Below are 23379 nucleotides of genomic sequence, written 5' to 3' on the forward strand. Positions count from 1 at the left end.
CTGAGAAAATAAAGAGCCTCTTCCACAACTACCACAAGACTCCAACCTGTCATTCGTGTTAGGGCAATACACAGTACAGTGAAGCTTCGGTTCTCGAACGTCCCCGTTTTCGAAAGAAAATCGGTATTCGAATGCCCCCCGACAAAACCCGGAAATGACATATTGTGCGTGGGCAGACCAGCTGACCCAGGACGTGCTTTGTTGTGAATTCCCACGCCGCCGAAAAACCCAGAAATAACATGTTGTGCGTGGGCAGACCAGCTGACCCATGACGTGCTTTGTTGTGAATTCCCACGCCGCCGAAAAACCCAGAAATAACATAATGCGCGCGGGCAGACCAGCTGACCCACGACGTGCTTTGTTGTGAATTCCCACGCCGCCGAAAAACCCAGAAATAACAATGCGCGCGGGCAGACCAGCTGACCCACGACGTGCTTTGTTGTGAATTCCCACACCGCCGAAAAACCCAAAAATAACAATGTGCACGGCGCAAGCAGCTGACCCACCCACGACGTGCTTTGTTATTGTCAATTCGAACGCCCCGCGAAAAAACCCGGAAATAACAGAATGTTATGGGGCGCAAGCAGTTGACCCACCTATGACGCGTTTTGTTATAGTCAATTCGACACCCCCCCCCCCCCCCCCCCCCCCCCCCCCCCAAAAAAAATGGAAATGACAAAACGTGTGCCTCAGCACACAGACTTGTCCCGGTAGTGACTGTTTTTCTTCTTATCGAAGACTACTGTATTAACCCCCAATCATGGCTCCAAAGTAGCAAAGTTGCTTGTTCCAAGTTATTCTGCACTTTTGTTAAAAAAAAAAAAAAAAAAAGTTTACAAGGCTGGGGGCCAAGTCCCTACAGATACGGCAATGCACTCCCAGCCTAATATACTCTACTACTAAAGCATACATTTTAATCATTAAATAAATATATTTCTTAAATTATTTCGTTATATAAGGTATTTAAGCAATACATTTATTTCTACTATGCAGTTTATTATCCGGAAAAAGTAAAAATAATGTTTTAAAATGCCCACTTTTTTAGGCTTGGAACGCATTGTTTCTTTTTCTATTCATTTCAATGGGAAACATCACTTCGGGTTTCGAGCAAATCACTTCTCGAACAGTTTTCTGGAGCGGATTATGATCAAGAACCGAGGCATCACTGTATTAAAAGCTGGGGTATGTACACTTTTGATCAGGCTCATTTGTGTAGTTTCTGCAGGGGCTTGGTGGTAATTCAGCTACTGTGGGTTGAAGACCAAGAGGAGGAGGAAACTGAATTCTTCAGGAGAAAGAGAAGAGAAAATCACAGAGCCGACACCAGAGTCTGGAGACCTCAATATTGGGACTATGACAGGAGAAGCTCAGGAGTTGCTTGTCATGATTGAGGAGAGTGCTTGATATACTGTATTGTGCATCCAAGAGAGCAGGTGGAAAGGCCACACGTTTCGAGACAGGGTTTATTTTTTTAACAAGAGAAATGGAGTATGGGTTATTTCAATAAGCATTGGCTAAGAATGTCTTGGAGGTGAAAAGAGTATCAAATCGAGTGATGAGGCTGAAACTTGAAAATGAGGGTTTTACGTACAATGCGATAAGCGTCTATGCTCCACAGGTATGATGTGACGAGAGGTGAGTGGGAAATTGTGTGTGAAACAATCTGAAGTAGTTCTGAGCATCTCTGACAGAGAAAACTGGACTACCACAGTCAAGGTGATCAGAGAGACTGGCAGGAGAGTACTTGTTGTATCTTCTGGTTGGAAAGGGGAGAAGGAGGCTTGGTGGTGGTAAACTCAAAGATTAGGAGGTCATACATAGAAAGAGGTTAACAAAGAAAATGTGTGACACTGAGAGAACCGTGTGGAGAGGAATATATTGAAATGCAATGTAAGACAAAGGTAGAGGTAGCGACGGCCAAACGAGGCATATGACACGTACACCAGGTTGGACACTAAAAAAAGAAAATATGATCTCTACAGGTTGGCCAGATGGAGGGATAGAGAAGGGAAGGATGTGCAGCAGGTTAGTGATTAAGGATAGAGATGTAAATGTGTTGACTGATGCCAGTATTGTGCTAAATAGATGGAACGAATACTTTGAGAAGTTGATGAATGAAGAAAATAAGAGAGAAGAGTAGAAGAGGCAAGTGTGGTTGACCATTATGTACCCATGATTAGTGAGGGGGAAGTTAGAAAGGTACTAAAGAAGGTGAAATATGGAAAGACAGTTGGTCCCGATGACATACTTGTGGAGGTATGGAAGCATTTTGGAGACATGACTGTGGAGTTTATGACCTTGTTCAACAGAATACTAGCGGGTGAGAAGTTGCCTGAAGAATGGAGGAAAAGTGTGCTCATTCTCATTTTTAAGTATTACGGCGATGTGCAGCGCTGTTAAACTATGAAGGAATTAAGTTTATGATCCACACAATGAAGTTATGGGATAGAATAGTGGAAGTTCGACTCGGGACAAAAATGTGTGAGCGACAGTATGGTTTCATGCCAAGAAAGAGTGCCACAGATGCATTTTTTGCCTTGAGGATGCTAATGGAAAAGTACAGAGAGAGTCAGAAGGAGCTACATTGTATCTTGGACCATGGACCATGAACTTCACAATAACATTGTGATCTGCGGTGAAACCAGGGAGCAGGTGGAGGAACAATTAGAAAGGTGGAGGCATGGACTGGAAAGGAGAGGAATGAAGATTAGCCCAAGAGTCAAGGGGTAACATTGAGGCTACAAGTAGAAGAGGTAGCGAGGGTGGACGACTTTGCGTCAACAATCCAGATCAATGGTGAGTGTGGTAAGGAAGTGACGAAAAGGGTCTAAGCTCATTGGAACAGCTGCTGGAAGGTGTCAGGTGTGTTATGTTATAGAAATGCATTTGTTAGAAGGAAGGGCGAAGTTCATAGAACAGTAGTGAGGCCAACCATGATATACGGATTAGAGACAGTGGCACTGAAGAGACAACACTAAGAGTTGGGTGTGGCATAAATGAAGATGCTGAAGTTCTAGGAGTGAGGAGGTTGGATAAGATTAGAAATGAGCTCTTTCGAGGACAGCCAAAGTGAGATGTTTTGGAGACAAAGTTAGAGAGAGGAGACTTCAAAGGTTTGAACACGTCCAGCGTGGCGAGAGTGAGTATATTGGTAGAAGGGTAATGAGGATAGAGCTGCCCGGCAAAAGAGTGAAAGGAATTTAAAAGATTGATGGGATATCGTGAGGGAAGACATGAAGCTGTTGGTGTTAGAGCGGAAGATGCAAGAGAGAGGCTTACATGGAAAAAGATGACGTGCTGTGGTTACCCATAACACGACATGCTGAAAGGAAAAAGAGATTCATATTTTCTGAAAAATGGGCATGAAATCATAAAATCTGCAAAGGTTATGTATACTTATGACAACAACATTTTTTTTCCGGTTATATACTCTAGAGCAGGGGCAACCAAACATTTTTGCTCAAGATCTACTTTTCAAGAAACCAACCTCCCATGAGATACCTTTTTTGGGAGTGGTGGGGGGCGTTGAGGATTTTATCACGCACGCTTTGTATTGCGCATTTCCAGCTGCTTAATTCAATGGTTTTAAGTCGTACATTTTCATTTTTCTTGCCCAACAGAAAATAATTTATGTAATTTTTTTAGTCATTACCTGAGTGTACTCTGATGACCTGCAACTGATCTGAATCAGCTACAGATTCATAGTCTGGATAGCAGCTGCTGATACCCAGCCTCAAGCACAGTTCCAAATGATCGTCATGGTGGAATGGTACTTGGAGTTGATGATTTTCATTTGGAAAAAGGCTGACTCACATAGATAAGTGCAGCCAAATAACTGAGTAAATCATGCTACTCATTTTCATATTTCCTCATGTTGGGGTACTTTTTCTCTGAGAGTAAGCCCCAGAATTTTCCGTGAGCTCTGGACTTCAGGTCAAAGCTTGTAGTGTCAAACTCACCCTCCACTCCAGAAGAGTTCTGGTGAAAGTGTTGTAGTTTTTGATGCCAGTTAAACAACCTTAGCATCTTCCCAAAAAGGGTAGCACATGAATGTTGCGATTGGCTCGAGTAAAGGAAAGTTTGAAACTGTCAATTTCTTACAGACAGTTGTTAATCTGTTTTGTGTAGCGTCCTCTTTCAAGCTGCACAGATGAGTTCCCTTATGTCACCAGCTCTTACACGAAGTTCTGGAAGTTTCCAAAATTACTGTGTCAGAGCTTTGATTAGAGCTGTTGCAGTTTTCATTTGAAAGCATTAATTAAGCTTCTCACATTGATCACAGTTTTTTTCTTTGCAGGTCTAGATTAAGGTCCTTCAACATTTTTTGTCAGTGCAGTTAAAAATGCCAAGTCAAGCAACCAATGGTCATCATTTAGTTTTTTATATTCCTTATGTTTAGCTTCACAGAACAAAAACCTTAATCACCAGACAGGTCTTGAAATCTTTGTAGGAGTTTGCCTTAATTAAGCCATCTGACATCAAAGTACTCCAATCACTGCTCTGTCACTGTCATTATTATCCAGATGTGAGTGAAATACTGGAGCAGAGTTTGAAGAGATCTGGCGCGAACGGATCAAACAATCTTTGCTGCCACGTCCGTTATTTCTGCCATGTTGAGCATTTTTATGCATAACGTTTGTTGCTTTATCATGCAGTGGTAATTAAGGAAGTCCAGGAAAGCATCATTCTCCCTGCACTTAGCAATAAACCCGTTCAAGCAGCTAACCATTGCAGGTGCTCCATTCATTAGTTGTTGTAGCAAAGTACGATGGTCGTTATTTCGTATCAAGGTCCAAAAAGTGAGCCACATCGGCCGGGGCGCTCCACAGGTGTTCCACCGTCAACGTGGTCAGTTTTTGAGCACAGTTGAAGAGATGATGCGTATCGTGGGGGGTGATGTCCCAGAATGGGCATTTATCGACGTTGTTGTTGAGTCGATTCTGATAGTTGTTGAGCTTGTGACACCAGCCCGGACGGAGTTGCGATAACGTTGATCTTACGGGCCCCGGCAGTTGTCTTTCGGATTTGGCTACTGGAGGTGGGTAGCTGCCCAACACGATGTTGGGTTTGTAGTACGAATAGTCAACTGTTTTTTGGCCTCCTGAATGGCCCACGTTGGCCGTGCTGCTCCGTTTGTTGTAATGGACATCAATTCGTACACTGGGAGCTGAAAATTTTGTGTTTTTAAATAAGTTTTTAAAAAAACTGAAATATGTCCTCAAGTGTCTTCTTTCATGGTCAGCACTGTTAACAGTTTCTCTTTTGTGATCATATTACAATGCACCAATTAAAAAAAATGCACAACTGTCAGCACCTGTCTGACTTATAAACTGAGTTTTAATATCTTGACAGTCTGTGTAAGAAGAAAAAAAAAATTGAGGTAACTGTGGCATCAGACACTTGGAAGTTGTCCTGGTAGAATTCAGTATGGTTGTCTATAACTGATAATTTTTAATCAAGTATTTTTCTCAAAGGTAAACATCTATCGATTGGTGACAAAAGGTTCAGTGGAAGAGGAAATAATTGAAAGAGCAAAGAAGAAGATGGTGCTGGATCACCTTGTCATTCAGAGAATGGACACAACAGGAAAAACAGTCCTCCACACTGGCACAGCTCCCTCTAGGCAAGTCACACATTTTCCTTACCTGAGAAGAATATTCTGCCACGTGTCAAATCCAATGTTAATTCTCATGTCATTTTATTATTTACAGTTCAGCACCATTCAACAAGGAAGAGTTGTCCGCAATCCTTAAATTTGGTGCAGAGGAGCTATTCAAAGAGCCAGAGGGTGAAGAGCAGGAGCCCCAGGTAAAAATAAATTAAATTTACAATACCCGCAGGCAATGCAAAAGTTAGAATATTATGGATGAGTTTTTTTTCATAGTTCCATTTGACAAGTTATACATTGATATATTATGGATTATGTTATGAGGCAGAAGTAACTTGACCAGAGGAACTGTTGTAGCCCATCTCCCTTATGTGACTCAATGTGGTGTTTTTTGAAGCCCACTCTTTCTGGAGCTCTGGTAGTTTCTTGAATCATCTGTTTGATAATTCGCTGAAGCCCATGCTCAAGTTTTTTGCTGGTGCATCATGTCCAGCCACATTTTGTCCTTTGACTAGACTTTGCACTGATCTGCTTGAACAGAGCACTCCAGCCTCCTAAGGTACGAACATTTGTGCCTCCATCCCATGGAGGGTATCATTAATTGTCTTTTGGCCACTTGTCACATCTGCTGTCTTCCCCATATTGAACCCAGCAGACAATTAAACCTAACTGAAACAATGTTATGACACCTAGAGGAAACTGTGCAGTTACTTTGAGTTTAGTAGATGATTTGTGTGTCACGGTTTAAACAATGATGGACAGGGGAAATAAATCGGCTGCTTTCTTCACAGTATTCAAATGTTTAGAATGAATGATTTCTAGATTTTACGAGATGCTGGGGCGTTGTGGAATTACACAAATACCTTTCCATAATATTCACTTTTTTTGGAACACAATATTTATTTGCACCTATTCATAAAGGTGTTGTAGTAATATGGATGATTTATTCTGTTATGTAGGAAATGGATATTGATGAGATTCTCAAAAGAGCTGAGACAAGAGAGAATGATCCTGGACCTTCCACGGTGGGAGAAGAACTTCTGTCTCAATTCAAGGTGAAACTCTACAAATGTATTTGTTTCCAGTTAACACCTGCTAAATGTACATGGTTCTGTGGCCTATGCAGGTTGCAAACTTCACGATGATGGAGGAAGAGGAAATAGACATAGACTCAGAGCGTAGCCAGCGCAGTTGGGATGACATCATTCCTCAGGAGCAGAGGAGGAGGATGGAGGAGGAAGAGAGACAGAAGGAGCTTGAAGAAATCTACATGCTGCCGCGTATGAGGAATTGTGCCAAACAGGTAATCAGAGAGTAATACCTCAGTTTGAGTGACTTTTTGTTTTGAGTAAACTAGACTTCTCATTATTTAACAGATGAGCTTTAATGTTAATGAGGGCAGAAGACAGGGCAGGAACAGGAGATACTCAGGGTCCGACAGTGACTCCCACTCAGATCGAAAGAGGCCCAAGAAACGAGGTCGGCCTCGGACCATTCCGCGGGAAAATATCAAGGGCTTCAGTGACGCCGAGATCCGGAGGTGACTGACAAGATTTTTTTTCCATTTTAATTTCATAGTCTATTTCCACATGCCTGTTTACAGTAATTGAAATACTTGTCAGGTTTGTCAAAAGTTACAAGAAATTTGGAGGACCATTGGAACGGTAAGTGAAATATGTTTCAATATTGTTTTTTTTTTTTTCTTTTTTCCACAATATCCACATGAGACTTCTGAGCATTTACTTGCCAATTTCTTGACTCAGGTTGGATGCTATTGCTCGTGATGCCGAACTTGTGGATAAGTCTGAACATGACCTGAAACGCTTGGCTGAAACAGTTCACAACGGTTGTGTGAGAACGTTACGAGAAAATCCCTGTGGCCCAGAGAAAAGTTCTGGTAACTCAAGAAAAATTTCTAATGAAGGAATCTCTGCCTTTTAGCTATGTAAAATGTATACGCCGGGTACTATAAATTGACGTTGAGAACTGACACTAATTTATTTTACTTGAACTAGGAGGAAGAAGAGGGAAAGTAAAAGGGCCCACATTCAGGATCTCTGGTGTACAAGTCAACGCTAAGCTCGTTATTTCTCATGAGGAAGAGCTAGCTCCACTTCACAAGGCAATCCCTGCAGATCCCGAGGAGAGAAAAAAGTTTGTAAAAACACTAACTGTAATTTTAAATGAATGTAAAATGTTCAGGTTGTACAAATGAACTATATCATTGTGTATTCTAAAATACGAAGAGTAACGAAAAATTATAATCATGCTCAGTTGGTGGAGCATCTAAAATGAGAATGATCAGTTTGCTTTTGCACTTTTTTGAGTTGCTGAATTGGACTATTTCTGCATGTGTGTTTTTGTTTCATAGGTATATTATTCCATGCCACTCAAAGGCAGCACACTTTGACCTTGAGTGGGGGAAAGAGGATGACTCTAGTTTGCTAATAGGAATCTACGAATATGGTTACGGCAGCTGGGAGATGATAAAAATGGACCCAGACCTCAATCTCACACACAAGGTGAGTTCAGGCAAACATTTTCAAATTTAGTGATCTTCAGCAGTCACATAAAATGTCATCAATTTTGTGGTGTTAAACAATATACGAAGATGATGACTTGTATACATTTTCCGTTTTTCTTTTTATATTGAAAAGTTAAATCACAGTAGTGATACCAGCTCTATTTCAAGGTATCAGATACTCATGTAGACTGGTAATAGCACCCATTGATACTGAGGAAATTACATTTTTTTTGTCCTCATCTTAAATAGTTGGCGGTACACTGCACCAGTCATAGTCTACCATCAAAAAGAAAGAAAAATGACTTTTGTTCCCGATTGACATTTTGTATCATGAGATTTTCTGTATCAAAGCTACTAGCACACAGGTGTCCAAGTCAAGCCCTGGGGGCCAGATCCGTGCCTCAACATAATTTTATGTGGCTCACAAAAGCAAATCATCTCACTTTCCTAGATTCTTTAGTCTGTATCCAAATTTCAAATTGTCATGTCACAAATTACATTGAGATGTTGCAATATTTTTAGTGATCAAACCACTTTTTACAGTAACTTCAACACTAGTTGACCAAACTATTCTTGACATCTGATTCCACAACTAGTCCATAAATTTGGTGTGTATAATATGGTGAGGTGAATTTTTTTATGGTTTCACAGACAAACTGGCTCCATAAAGCAAAGAAAAGCAAATTTTATTTATATAGCACATTTCATACACAAAGTATGTGATCAATATGCTTTACTTAATTAAAAGCATTTTAACAAGGGGGACATCACCGCGACTGGCACGGAGAAAGCATAAGAGTGAGACCGTAAATAGGAGGCCAACTTGGTAGAACGTGCCTTTATGTGCGTGTGACTGACGTATTGGCCACACTTAAATCAAGCAACGATCATACTCTGACCTCATTATTCTGGTCAGAACCCAACCAGCAGCATTCTGATTGAGCTGCCGCTGTTTAATTCTCTTTTCCAATCAGTCCAATCAGAAAAACATTATAATAGTCAAGTCGACTTGAGATAAAAGCATGGTGAGCTTCTCCTGGTCTGCTTGACAAATGCCAGCCTTCACTCTGGGTATGTTCTACAGATGTTAAAAAGGCGGTTTTAATAATTGATTTGATATATCTTTTGAAAAGTCAGGTCGGAATCTATCGGAACAACAAGTTTTAAGACTTGGTCTCTGTTTTTTAAAGCTAGTGAGTCCAGGTTTTAACTAACAGCAGTCACGTTTTCTTCATTTCCAAAAAAGTCACTTTTGTGTGATGTGTTGTGGTCAATGTTTTGCATTGACTTGTGTTCTTTTTTTTTTTCTTGCCCTTCGCTCTAGCGACTATCCACAACCACTCACTCAGGGTTGAGGCAGCCTGCAATGAAATGTGCCATTTGAAGTCAATATAAGCCATTCATGTGGATTGTGGGGGGGGAGAGTTTTAGGCTGTTTCTTCAATAAGAAGTAACGCTACTCTAACTGAATGGGTAACATAGATCAGGGGGATCTTATTGTAACATGGGCTCACCACATGTGAGAGGGGCCATTGGGGTCAGGTGCAATGTGAGCTGGGCGGGAGCCAAAGGACCTTAGCAATCTGATCCACGGCTACAGAAACCAGTTCTAGGGACATGGATTGTCACCTCTGGCAGGGAAGGAGTTTGAGCTGGTGTATGAGGTCGAGAAGTTCTGACGAGACATAATTGGGCTCTGCTCTATGCAACACTTGGGCTGTGGTACCAATCTTCTTGAGATGGGTTGTACTCTGTTCCACTCTGGAGTTGCCCATGATGAGATACGCCGAGCAGGTGTGGGTATCATTACTTCCCCTTGGCTCGGCCCTTGTACATTCAGGGTTCGCACGTGGCCTAAAAACCCCTACATTTTCGAAGGGGCATTTAGGGGCTCCCGAAAGTTCTTAAAAATGCGCGAAAAGCGGTCACGCCCCTAAAAAGGCCTTAAATTAAAAAAAAAAGTCAAAGGAAGGACCTCTACCGCCAAAATTCTCCCTAAAAAAATTACCTTTTATTTAAAAAAAATAGTGATCCGTCTGGCGTCCAAAACAGCTGGAAATTGTCAACGGAAGTCACCGTGTTGACAACTTGTCGCCATCTTGTCGATATTCCATTGTTTGTTTCCGTGAGTAGGCATTTCACTTCGTCTTCGTTACGACGTAGCGTAGTTCTTTCATCGATCCAACTTGTATCATGGGGAAGTGCATTTTTCAATATGCTTGGGTTGAAAGTAAGGAGTTCAGGAGCTGGGTCCGTCGAGATCCAAAAGATCGGCACATGTTTTACTGCCATTTGTGCAAGCAGAGTTACCAACTTGAAAAGATGGCAGTCAAAGCGCTGGAGTCGCACCAAAAAAACAGGAGACACGCTGATTTGGCGAAGACTCTCTCATCTTCCATTGGAGTTCAGCCCGGTGGATGAGAGGGCAACTGCCTTCGTGTGGGAGGACAAACAACAGTTCAGAGTACTCACCCTTTATGGAGTCCTTAGAGGGAGCGCTGGAAAGCGCTCCCCCTGGGGACTGACATCATTCTGCTGGGGGGCTTCAATTCCCACGTGAGCAATGGCAGTGAGCCCTGGAACAACGTGATTGGGAGGAACGCCACCCCCTTCTCAAGAATCCTGTTATCGGACTTCTGTGCTTATCATGAATTGTCCATAATGAACAACATGTTCAGCCATAAGGGTGTCCTCGTCCATTGGTCACCAGGACACCCTAGGTCGCAAATTCAACGATTGACTTTGTGGTTGTCATCGGACTTGCATCCGCATGTCTTGGACACTTGGGTGAAGAGAGGGGCGGAGATGTCAACTGATCAACTGGTGGTGAGTTGGCTCCGATGGTGCGGGAAGATGCTGGTACCATGTGGCATGCTCAAACATTTTGTGAGGGTCCGGTGGCAACGGCTGGCAGATTGCCCTGTCAGAAGGAGCTGCAACTTCCACCTCTGAAAGAACTCCGCTCATGTTCTGGTGGGTGCGGGGGACATTGAGTCTGAGTGGACAATGTTCTGCCCCTCGATTGCTGAGGCGGTCAATTGGAGATGTTTCCGTAAAGTGGTCGGTGCCTGTCATGGTGACAATCCCTGAACACGTTGGTAGACACCAACAGTGAGGGATACTGTCAAGCTAACTTAGGAGTCCTATTGGGCATTTCTGGCATGTGGGACTCCCGATTCAGCTAATGGGTACTCGCTGGTCAGGCAGAATGCAGCTTCTTTGGTCGCTGAGGTAAAAACCTGGGTGTGGGAGGAGTTCGTTGAGGCCACGGAGAAAGACCTCGAGATGACTTAGAGGAAATTCTGGTCCGGCATATCAGGAGGTGGAAGCAGTGCACCGTCAACACTGTGTCTAGTGATGATGGGGCGTTGTGAGTTTGTGGGGAGAATACTTTGAAGACCTCCTCAATTCCACCGAGACACCTACCAATGAGGAAGCAGAGTCTGGATTCTGTGAGGTGGGCTCTGAAATAGATCCCTCATAGTGACGTCACGCCATCTTGGACGGCAAAAATGTGTCTACATATTGGGCAGACTCGTCATCGTGAGACCTAAACTCAACAGTTTTATCAGATATTGCACAACAGTTGGACAGTTATCACAAACAACGATATACAGAAAAGATACAAGCAATGTGCCAATTCTTATTGCATACCTTTACATAATTTTACTAGTTTTATTGATTTAGTTCGCAAGCCAGAGCTGTTATATTGACGGCTATACATTTTGTGATTGTGTGGCGTGGGGCTCCTTGAGATCAAGTGTCCGCACTGCAAGAAAGACCAGACTCTTGAAGAGGCAGCTCATGACTATGTCATGTTTGGAAGAAAGGGAGTGTTCGGCTACCCCGACCACAGCTACCCGTCCCCTCACCACCACCACCAACATACATATGTATAGAACATGTACCTAGCAGAAATGAAATGCTTACTGCACAGTCGAGAGTACATGGTGGGCGCCCAGTTGTCCCTCTTCATGGTAGATACCTATCTGTCGCACCTTTTATTGTTGGCTGGGAAGTGCTAAAAGTGTATACTGTAATGTTTTGGCTGTAGTTATTGTTTGATCTTTTATCTTGAAAGTCCTTTGACAAATGAACACTGTAACCAGAGGTGATTGAGGCACTTGTTCTAGTGTGAGGAATAAAGAAAGAAGCCACGTGTGAAACTTGAGAGCAAGTGTTGTCTCGTTATTATTAGATTGAGCTATAGTACTTCTCGTATGTCGTGAGATCATAACATGGTGTCAGAGTGACTGTAGTATAACTACAGACTCACGGGGTAAGAAAAAAAAAACGCTCAAAAAGCCAATCGACATAGCCCGCTCCCACGAGTTACCAAAAGTGCAGCTAAATGCTATGGCTAGCGACAACCACGAGATTCACGTTATCCACGGCAAAACTGGAAAGCAAAGATCCACTGCGGGTGCTCATAGGTATACTGATAGCCCAAAGACCTCCCTAAAGATATGTAACAAATGTTGGGGGATACCACAGTAAAATAGCTGAATGCCCAGCAAAAGGTAAACAATACCTGGCGTGTCAGACCTTTTTTTTTCTCTGTCTTTTCTTACACCCGTTAGCCACACAATGAAATGGATGTAACTCGCTTATAAGCAAGCCAATATTCACAAAAAGATAATAAAACACGCGAGTTGTATTATAGTTTTTCCGTCCTGTATAACATCGTGAACAAAAGTCATGGGACTCTTGACGTCTCTTGAAAAGCATCTATCTTTGGTGTTGAGGTAACGAGGTGGTTTAAAAAGCTCCTCAGTGGCAGGTGGCGCGTGAGAATCGCCCGGATTTCCTAAAGGCGCTGGATGTTGTGGGGCTGTCCTGGTTGACACGCCTCTGAAACATTGCGTGGATATCAGGGACAGTGCCTCTGGATTGGCAAACTGGCGTTGGAGGGTGGTTTCCAACTACAGGGGAATCTCACTCCTCAGCCACCCCGGTAACGTCTATTCAGGGGCGGTGGAGTGGAAGCTCCATCGGGAAGTTGAATCTCAAATTCAAGAGGAGCAATGCCGTTTTCGTCCTGGCCGTGGAAAAGTGGACCAGCTCTACATCCACGGCAGGATCCTCAAGGGTGCATGGGAGTTCGCCCAGTCCACATGTGTTTTGTGGACTTGGCGAAGGCGTTCGACCATGTCCCTCGGGGAGTCCTGTGGGGGATTCTTCGGGATTATGGGGTACTGCAGTCACGTTTGAAAAATGTATGGGTGTGGTCAGTCATGCCCGCAGATAAAGTTACAGGTGTGATTTGGGATGGAATCTCAAGACCTTTAAATAACTTACTGAGCTGTTATACCCGAGTGTGTAATTGTTACCTCATACCATAATCATAATTTATTGACATTGAAGTGAGAGACATTTTTAAAGAGCGCAGAAAACATTGAATTTCTAAATTAAATATTCATATGATCAAATAATTTTATTTCATCATGATGTGTTATAATCTAACATAATTTACAGCGCTGTCTGTTGTCAATCCATTGATGAAAGCTAGCAGCAGATGATCTATCTCTTCCTAAAGCATGTAGAGGGGAAAAGTTTTCAACTTCAAGATAACGTGGTACCACGGGAGTAAATGACCATTCGCATTTAGATATATGGACAGACTGGTCTGTTAGAACTTAATCAAGTCAAAGTAAATGACAATCTCATATTTATTATAGTTAGGTACTGAAACATTACCCGTGTTATATCCCAGAATATCTTTAGCAATGCATGTTTAAAGCTGATTGATGCTCCCAAACTGTTTTTAAAGTTATGTTGCCTCCTATATTTAAAATAAATAATTTGATTTTTGTGCACTGTATTGTCTGCTTTCATCCTCGATCAGGCTCTGCCAAGGTGGAATTTTAACATTATACACCATCTCATCCTATACTTTCTACTTTGGCTTCAGACCAGACCTTTTTTACTCAAAAAAGAGAAAATCCCATCTAGTTTTTCTTCTATTATTCTCATACCCTGACATTCATTGAAGCAACAGCACTTATTTTTTTCATTTTTTTACTTTTACCATTATTATCGAGAGAAAACACAAGCAGCATGTCTCTCTTTGTTCTACGTTGCCCAGAGTGCTTGGGTAGACGGTGTTTGTAATTATGAGTGTACCCCTTTAAGAACCGAAGTCGGACTGAGTCAGGTAAACTATCATGAGACCGTGTGCTTCCGTGTTGGGGAAAAAAAAATGTCTATGTATTTCTACTCGTAACAAATTCTACGCACGTGATTCTTCGTGCTCGACTGTGCAGATTTGCGAATGCGATGGCACGCGAGCGCGATCGTCAAATCTGTGATTGGTACTGAACTCACTGATACAGGCTGTTCGGTCCCTGTACAACCAATGTTAAAGTTAGGTCGGCATTGCCAGCAATTAGTTGTACTCTGGGATTTCCAGTTTCATGTCAGTGGCATCAGCGATGGAATCATTTGTTTTGATATTTTTAAGAAAATGTTCTTAAAATAATAAATAAAAAATAATGTGCTAATGTGTCAGACCCAAGCACATATATTAAGAGCGGGCAAGAGGAATGGATTATACAAAAATATTGTAAAGTGTAAAGAATAAATTAACACTTATTACTCGTAATAAAAATCTGCAATACAATAATCCCTCATTGTTTGCAGTTAATGGGGACCAGAACCCCTTGCTAAATGTGGGGGAAAAAAAATGCAAAATAGACCCACACTCCCCACACACACACACACCACGGGAATTTTCATGCATGTGTATCTGGGTACCAGAATGATTAAAATATGTAAATTGTATTTATATTTTACGGATTTAAGATTTAAGATCACAACAGTACACATATTTACTGAAAACTTTAATTCTAAATAATAAAATATAATCTTTCCTGCACAGTCGCTTGACCGTGGTCGGGAAATTCAGGGGAGATGTCTTGGTGGTGGGAACAATAATGGTACAAACCACTGATTTGCTGCTCAGAAGGCTTTATTAGAGTTTTTCAGCACTTACAATCAATGTATCCTCTCTTAAACACTACTTTTCCCTACTTGCCCCCCCCCCCTTTCTCTCTCTCTCTCTCACACACACACACACACGAGGGGAAGGAGAGGTTCATAGAGGTTTTAAGTTCACTCAGCATCACCATTGCAACAAGATGATCGTAAACACGGTCCTTGTAGAAGTACACGTAGTCGATCCTTTCAAAAAAAAAAGGCTTTTTTCATCCATGTTAACGTTCACCAACCATCAATGGAAACTTTTTCTCCACATAAAGACGAGCAACACTATACAGAGGCACGTTTCTGAGGCTGTATATTTTTGAACATTTTTCGACCCATCCTATGCTGGCCAAAAAGCCTCGTCCTCAAGGGGGATAATCAGAATGCAGGGTCCAACAAAGAGAGAAGTGCCCTGTCCCGTAGCCCTGGAGGATATCCCAGTAGGTACAGCAGTGCCCGTGCCATTTACTGCAAAAAGTGGTTGATTCCTCCTGTTGGATCTCAAAAAGGATAAAAGTGCTCCCAAATAAGAGCCCATTCCTCCTGCTAGATCCCTAAAAGGACAAACATGCATGTGTAGCCACCACCCCTCGGTGGCATTCGCTGGGGCACAATGCTGAGGCATAATAAAAAAATTTTATCGCTTAAAAAAAAATAAAAATTAAAACAACACTAAGATACAGGACATATGCAAGCCGGTCATCAACGTGGATGATACAACATGCACAACAAGGAAATGGATGTGACAAGGGAAGTTAATGTGTGAGGCTTTGATGATGCGTGACAGATCAGCTCACGGGATCAAACCACTTGTGCTCTCATTGGTTGATGTTGCGCTGGGAAGCAATCAAATCACTGTTTTTCTGGCATGTGCATCCCAGAACTCACATATCATGTGTAAAATGTTTTTCTTATTAATCGACTGATCAGTATTGCAGAATGGCTTGTGTTCCATGTCAGAGGTTACACTGTGTTTACCAATATGTATTAGGACTTTTTTCTCGTGCTAAAATTTCAGATTCTTTATTTTAAAATGTCAAAATTGTCTGCTACAGCTCCTACCAGATGACCCTGATAAGAAACCGCAGGCCAAACAGCTACAGACCAGAGCAGACTACCTCATCAAGTTACTGAGCAAGGACCTTGCCAAAAGAGAAGCTCAGAAACAAGCAGGCACAGTATGTCTGACCTTTTGACTTGTCTGCATTAATTTTGGTTAATAATAATAATTTGATGAAAACATGCATTTGCATTTTTAGGCTAATTCTCGAAAGAGGAGGCCAAGAAGCAAAAAAAGAGATAATCTGAAGTCAACTCCAATAGATGAGATGAATAAGAGTGCATCGTCAGATCCTCCATCAGAGAAAAGGTCTGAGGATGAATTGGAAGAGGAAAAGGTACGTTGAAAATCAACTTTTATGTTTGACTGTAGTCAAAGTGCAAGTGTTTCAGTTAATATGGGGCTGTTAACTGTTTCAGGAGGAGGTGCCAGTGAAGGCTACAAGCAGACGAAGCAGAACAGACAGAGAGATATTGAAGGAAGAGACTCAGGAGGAGGAAGATGATGATGAGGAGGAGGAGGCGCAACAGGATGATGGCTCTTCATCCGGTGAGACGGAGAACAAAGAGGAAATAAAGAAAGAATGCAAACAGGAGAAAAAGGAAGACAGTTGGGACAGTAAAGAAACAAAGGAGCCAAAAGAGAAAAAAGAAATCAAGCCTTTGGAAGCGTTCGAGAAAAAAGAGGTCAGTGTTGAAAGGGTGAGCCAAATTGAATGCTTTTTCTTATTCCACACCCAGTGGTCCGAACAGATGGATGAATGGATATTGCAGGTGTAGGTGTAAAGGTTGTTTTTCTTCTTTTCAACAGACGGAAAGCAAAACCGAGGTCAGAGAACGGATAAAGAAAACATCCGATATTCCAGTCCATATAACAGCAACTGGAGAGAATATTCCAGTGTCTGAGGAGTCTGAAGAATTAGACCAGAAAACCTTTAGTGTGGTATGTTCAAACTTTCATGAAGCTAGACATGATGGTTTTAAAGTATAGTTTCAACATCATTCATTTTATATATATATATATATATATATATATATATATATATATATATATATATATATAAAATGAAATGTGCAATGCATCTGCAAGTTTTCACAGCGGTTCACGTTTTGCTCCAGCCCCACCTCAAAATTGAGTTTTTTTTTCTAAATTCTACACACAACATCTCATAATTATAACATGAAAAGAGTATTTTTGCAAATGTTTTATCCATCCATTTTCTTAACCGCTTATCCTCGCAAGGGGTGCGGGAGTGCTGGAGCCTATTACAGCTGTCATCAGGCAGTAGGCAGGGTACCCCCTATACTGGTTGCCAGAGAATTGCAGGGCACATAGAGACAGACAACAGTCACACTCAGAATGACACATTGGGGCAATTTAGAGTGTCCAATTAATGTTGTATATTTTTGGGATGTGGATGGAAACCGGAGGGCCTGGAGAAAACCCACGCAAGCACAAACTCCACACAGGCAGGGCCGGGGTTGAACCCGGGTCCTTAGAACTGTGAGGCCAATCATTTCCAGCTGGTCCACCGTGCTGCAGGCGAACTTTTTAATTTAAAAAAAAAAACAACAACTAAGAACTCATGTGTAAGTATTGACAGCCTTTACCACAAAGCTTAAAATTGAGCTCAGGTGCATCATAGTTCCACTGATCATCCTTTACCTGTGGTATATTCAGTTGATTGGACATGATTTCGGAAAGGAAAACACCATCTACCTTAGGTCTCACAGGTGGTAGCACATGTTACATCACAAACCAAGCATGAAGTTAAAGGAATTGTCTGTAGACCTCTAAGACAGAAATGTCTCAATGCCCAAATCTGGGAAAGGGTACAGAAAAAATTCTGCTGCTTTGAAAGGCTCCAATTAGCAGAGTGGCCTCAATCATCCATAAATAGAAGTTTTTGCTAGTGCTTGCCCTTCGTCTAAACTGAGGAATTGACCCCTGCGTACAGGGCACTTAGCCACGCCTCCTGAAGTGACATCACACCACGTGCGCTGACGTCAGACAAACAATTAGGAAAAATATTGGCGCAGCAAGAAAGGAATAGAGCGAAACTGTCCGATTTACCGGCTGATTTCTCACTCGCATTCTTAGCTAACAGTGAAATATCGTTGAAAAGCAGACAGCAGGGTTCAAGTATTTCAGCGAGGGGTATTTCAATGGTATTTACATGCATATCGACGGAGAACCATTGATATTAGCGCGAGATCTTTCCAGAGTCAGAGGAAGACCGAGAAGCCACATAATATAATATATTATAACCCAAAGACGAATTCGTCATTGACAGTTTCCTATTTTCGTGTTACATATCACACTTGTGTGCAGAATCTGTATATGTATCTGTATAGCCGTTTGTGAACCACCGTATGAAGGAAAAGAAGGCGAGGCTTGATTTACGAGTTGTTTCTCTCGTTTTCTTTGTGTAACGTCACGCGCTCCCCTCAATAATTATTCTTGAATTAGTGCCAAACCTACGCAAGTCCCGACCGAGTACGACAATCACTACTTTAGTGTCCTCAAACATCCTTCCTTCAGTCTTGGTGTCTTGGTGCACGTCGAAGGCTTTTAGGACTGCTAGTCCGGTTTAGGTTAGCTAATTAGCCGCAAACAATGGGACACGTTTGTGCAGTCAGATCATCGCAAAATATCGCTCAACACAGATCCAGTGTGACAATCATTCACACTTAGTTATGTTATGCAAGCGAAGAACTGCTAATTCATTTATATGAGACATGTATTGAAGATCAAATATTCGGCATACCTTCGTGCAAACAAACAAAGTCCGGTTTAGCTTCGCTCGGGAGCGGCGAACAGAGACGTTTGTGCAGTCAGATCATCGCAAAATATCGCTCAACACAGATCAAGTGCGTCAATCATTCACACTTAGCTATGTTATGCAAGCGAAGAACTGCTAATTCATTTATATGAGACATGTATTGAAAATCAAATTTAGGGTTTACCTTCGTGCAAACATATCTGTTCCGGTTGATGGATTCAGTTGATCATGCGGTCTTCCTCAAAGTTTTATCCATCAAAGACATTTTTCGTACTCTGTCTTCTGTTCCGGTTGATTTTAGATGGATTCAGTTGATGATGCGGTCTTGCACAAAGTTTGATCCATCAAAGACATTTTTTGTACTGGGTCTTCGGTTTTGGAAAGGGTACGAATTGAACTCCACCAACTAGCCTTTCAGGATACCTGTCGTCACTATTATAAAGTCCGTGACTACACCTCTTAACCATATCTATTGTTAAAGAACCCAAATATGCGATAAAACGCCAACAGAAGCTATACTGGACCATCCAGCCAGCGTTGTCTGAGATTTGAGTCTGAGATTATGCAGATCTCTGGCCTCTGATTGGTCAGTGACGCGGCTTGTGCAACATCCACGGACGGGTCAATTGGGGGCGAAGGGCCTTATTCAGGATGGTGACCAAGCACCTGTTAGTCCCTCTTGGATTTCCAGCAGTCCTCTGTGGGGAGAGGAATGCCTTCCCGAAGGACAACCATCTCTGCAGCCCTCCACCAATCATGTCTGTATGGTAGAGTGCCCAGACGGAAGCCATTCCTGATTAAAAGGCCACGGCATCCAAGCTGGAGTTTGCCAGAAGACACCTGAAGCACTCTCACACCATGAGAAAAAAAAAATGTCTGGTCTAATGAGACGATGGCTAATCTCTTGGGTATGAATGCTAGTCTTCATGTCTGGAGGAATCCAAAATTTACCTTCTTACAGAACGACGACCCTGCACAGATAGCCAAGAAAGCGAAATAGTGGCTTCAGGACAGCTCTGAATGACTTTAATCCGATCAAACATTAATGGAGATATCTGAAAATGACTGTACACAGATGTTTCCCATTCCATCTGATGGCGTTTGAGAGGTGATCCAAAAAGGAATAGGCAAAACTCCATACACTGTGCAAATTTCATTTTTTGTCTCACTCTCTGAAGTCAAATTAGACTAAACCTGTCCTGTTTTATGTCAATCGGGATCACCAAAATTATTTAATTTTGTGAAATGCCACAAGAAGAGAAATTCTTACAGAATTTTATATGATCAAACGTGTGATTTTTCCATTTATAGGCAGAATTCTTTTTAAATTGCATAGATTAAAAAAAAAATCAGTTCAGTTCAATCTGAAATATTCCGACCGTAACCCGTGCCAGAATCCACACTCGTTCATTTCCAACTTTTGCAAGCGAGGCAGAAAATTTGATAGATGTCTGTTGATTGATCAAATGTGTAACACATGTGGAACATCATTCAGCGTTCAACATACAATGGATATTCTGCAAAGAAGAATTCAGTTTTACACCTAGAAAAAAAATGAAGTAAAGTTGGAAGCGACAGTAGTTGGCTTGGTTTGGTTAGCAATGTATTTTTTTGTTTGACATTTTCTTGTAAGGTTGCAAAACCACAAAATTGTTCTTAAAAATGTTCTGATGGGAATGTAAATGCTGTAATCTGAATCTTTCATGAGGCATGTAGCTTCAATGGATAACACTGATGTGACCACAGTGCATACGTCTGATGCAATATACACGCTATGAAAGCACGCTTGCATGGCATGACGCAAATTTGAATTCAATTTATTTTTACTTCTAGTAGTTTCCTTAGATGAATTTGTATTTGAATTTGTAATTTTTTGGGGTAAAGGTATGCACCTAAATAATGAACGATCATATTGTGTACATTTTGAAAACGGAATAGCATTTATTTATAGATTTACTAGATATAATTAATTCATAATACAACTTATAAAACTTGCACTTTATAATTGATCATCCTTCGATCATCCTTGCGGTGTCCAGACCCCCAGCTATTTTTCAGTTTTTTTTTAATTCAGTCAAATCACTTACCTGTATTATTTTTTTCAAGGTCAAGTTTATGTTCACAAAAAGTACTGTCTTTAAGAACATAGGGAAGCCCAGATGATGAGGTCATGGCTTGGGGAGCTCCTGATAGGTTGACTGATAACGTGGGTTAATTGACATCACACCTGAAGATGTACCATATTTTCACGGCAATAAGGCGCAACTACAAGCCCTCAGTTCTCTCAAAAGCCGGCTGTCCCCGTTGTAATATGATGCGCCTTATATATGGTTCAACTTTGATTAATCATGGCTACCGTAGTCAGACGTTGTCGCTGAAGTAACAGTGGTAAGAACTGGAAAAGAGGAATTCCAATTCCAATATCACCATTTGTTTGTGACAACCCAAAATGGCTCCTTTCAAGAGACACTCTTACAAGACAGAGTTCAAAATTAAGTCAATCAGTCATGCAATAGGACATGGAAATCCTGCAGCAGCGAGAGAAATTCCACATTAATGAATCAATGGTGCAAAAGTGGAGGAAGCAAAAATGATGACCTGCACCAAATAAAGAAGACTAGACAGAGTTTTTTTGTGGAAGGTGACCCTAAACATTTGACCCAACTCATACAGTTCACGGAAATGCTACTCAATGAAGGAATGATATGTATGTAAACTTTTTACCTCTGAGAAAATAAAATAAAATTCTCTAAGAAATTATCTTGGTCATTATTGTGGCATTTAACAAAATTAAATAGGTTTGGTGATGCTAACTGACCTGAAACATTAGGTTTAGTCTGTTTTGACCTAAAACCGTGAGACAAAAAAAATGAAGTGTTTTTGCACAGTTTTTGTAAAGTTCTGACTTCAACTGTATGTACAGTACATGTGATAGCTTAGTTTTTAATTTTTCACATTGTCATTAATGAGTTTGTGTGAAGAAATTTAAGGGGTGCCTGTAGCATGTTGAAAAACATGAAGTGCTGTGAACACTTTCCTGATGCACTGCACGTTTTCTAAAAGTAAAGACAAAAAAAAAACAGCCAGCCAATCCAGTTACACTTTCTTGATATGTGACGTCATGTGACTAAGGAAGCGTAATTGCGATTGGCTGGCTATTCAGTTCTGACCTGAAGTAACCCTGACTGGTGCCAGAGATGGTGAATTTTAGACAGCGAATTGTAGCAACTATTGAAAATGTGATCACTTTAAATTTCAAATTCAAATCCTGTTTTCTGTGGCATTTCAAATTCAAATCCTGGTGGAACTTATTTACTCCCGTAGATTGCAACAGAAAATCAATCAATCAAAAGCCTTTATTGTTATATACTATAGATACTACTCCAAAAGATGGTTAAACCAATATAAATAAATATAGTAGAACAAAATTGTGCAGACAATGTCATCTGAAGAAGGTTACTGACTGTAAGGTAGTGGTATGGGAGAGAGTAGCTCGACAGCATAAGATTGTGGTGTGTAGGATGACTTTGGTGGTGGGGAGGAAGATTAAGAAGACAAAGGTAGAGCAGAGAACAATGTGATGGAAGCTGAGAAAGGAAGAATGTTGTGCACCCTTTCGGAAAGAGGTGAGACAGGCTCTCGATGAACAGGAGGAGCTCCCGGAAGACTGGACTACAGCCAAGGTGATCAGAGAGACAGGCAGGAGAGTACTTATGTCTTCTGGTCAGAAAGGGGAGAAGGAGACTTGGTGATAGAACCCCTGAATACAGGAAGTCTTACAAGGAAAGAGGTTAGCGAAGAAGAAGTGGGACACAGAGGACTGAAGAGAGGTGAAAGCGATACATTGAGATGCAACATAGGGCAAAGAAGACTGGATAAAGTTGGGCCGCACAGACTTTGAGGAAGGATGGGGAATAAGGTCTGGGCCTGCCTCTTTGTTAATCTTTTGTTGTTTGAAGATTTGTCTCACGTCCTGTTTGTGGATGGTCAACCAAGAACTCATAAAGGTGTTAAATGTGGTCGATAGTGTGGGGTGGGAAAGTGTCCTTTTCAAATCCACAGTAAAAGCTGTTCAGGTCTCCATCATACATCATTTCAGTCTCTCTGTCGCTCATTTTCATCTCGAGTTACTGCTAAAATTGTGCTGTTCTCATCTAACTGTCCATCCATCCATTTTCTACCGCTTTTCTGGGTCAGATCATGGGGGAAGTAACTTCAACAGGGATACCCAGAGTTCCCTTTCCCCAGCAACTTCTTCCAGCGCTTACGGAGGGATCCCAAGGCGTTCCCAAGCCAAGCTCGACACTGAGCTCCTCCCGAATGACCGAGCTTCTTACCCTATTTCTAAGGAAGAACCAGGACACCCTGCATCGGAAACTCATTTTGGCCACTTGTATCTGGGCTCTTGTTCTTTCGGTCACAAC

The 23379-nt window shown here is 41.7% G+C and overlaps 1 protein-coding gene across 5 annotated transcripts in view; it reads left to right on the plus strand.

Moving 5' to 3' along the window:
* The window catches only part of chd1 (chromodomain helicase DNA binding protein 1), a 97938-nt gene that overhangs the window by 47329 nt on the left and 27230 nt on the right, over positions 1-23379 (plus strand). For 4 of the 5 annotated variants that reach the window (XM_061847601.1, XM_061847602.1, XM_061847605.1 and 1 more), the window contains exons 19-31: positions 5475-5623; positions 5712-5808; positions 6568-6663; positions 6735-6911; positions 6985-7148; positions 7231-7272; positions 7372-7505; positions 7624-7762; positions 7980-8130; positions 16169-16291; positions 16373-16510; positions 16593-16874; positions 16984-17115. In XM_061847601.1, coding sequence (XP_061703585.1) covers positions 5475-5623; positions 5712-5808; positions 6568-6663; positions 6735-6911; positions 6985-7148; positions 7231-7272; positions 7372-7505; positions 7624-7762; positions 7980-8130; positions 16169-16291; positions 16373-16510; positions 16593-16874; positions 16984-17115 — 1824 coding nt within the window. The remainder of the gene's footprint in view (positions 1-5474; positions 5624-5711; positions 5809-6567; positions 6664-6734; positions 6912-6984; positions 7149-7230; positions 7273-7371; positions 7506-7623; positions 7763-7979; positions 8131-16168; positions 16292-16372; positions 16511-16592; positions 16875-16983; positions 17116-23379) is intronic. The other variant, XM_061847606.1, reaches the window with a different exon arrangement.

The sequence above is a fragment of the Syngnathoides biaculeatus genome, chromosome 17, assembly GCF_019802595.1.
Source record: "Syngnathoides biaculeatus isolate LvHL_M chromosome 17, ASM1980259v1, whole genome shotgun sequence".
NCBI lineage: Eukaryota > Metazoa > Chordata > Actinopteri > Syngnathiformes > Syngnathidae > Syngnathoides > Syngnathoides biaculeatus.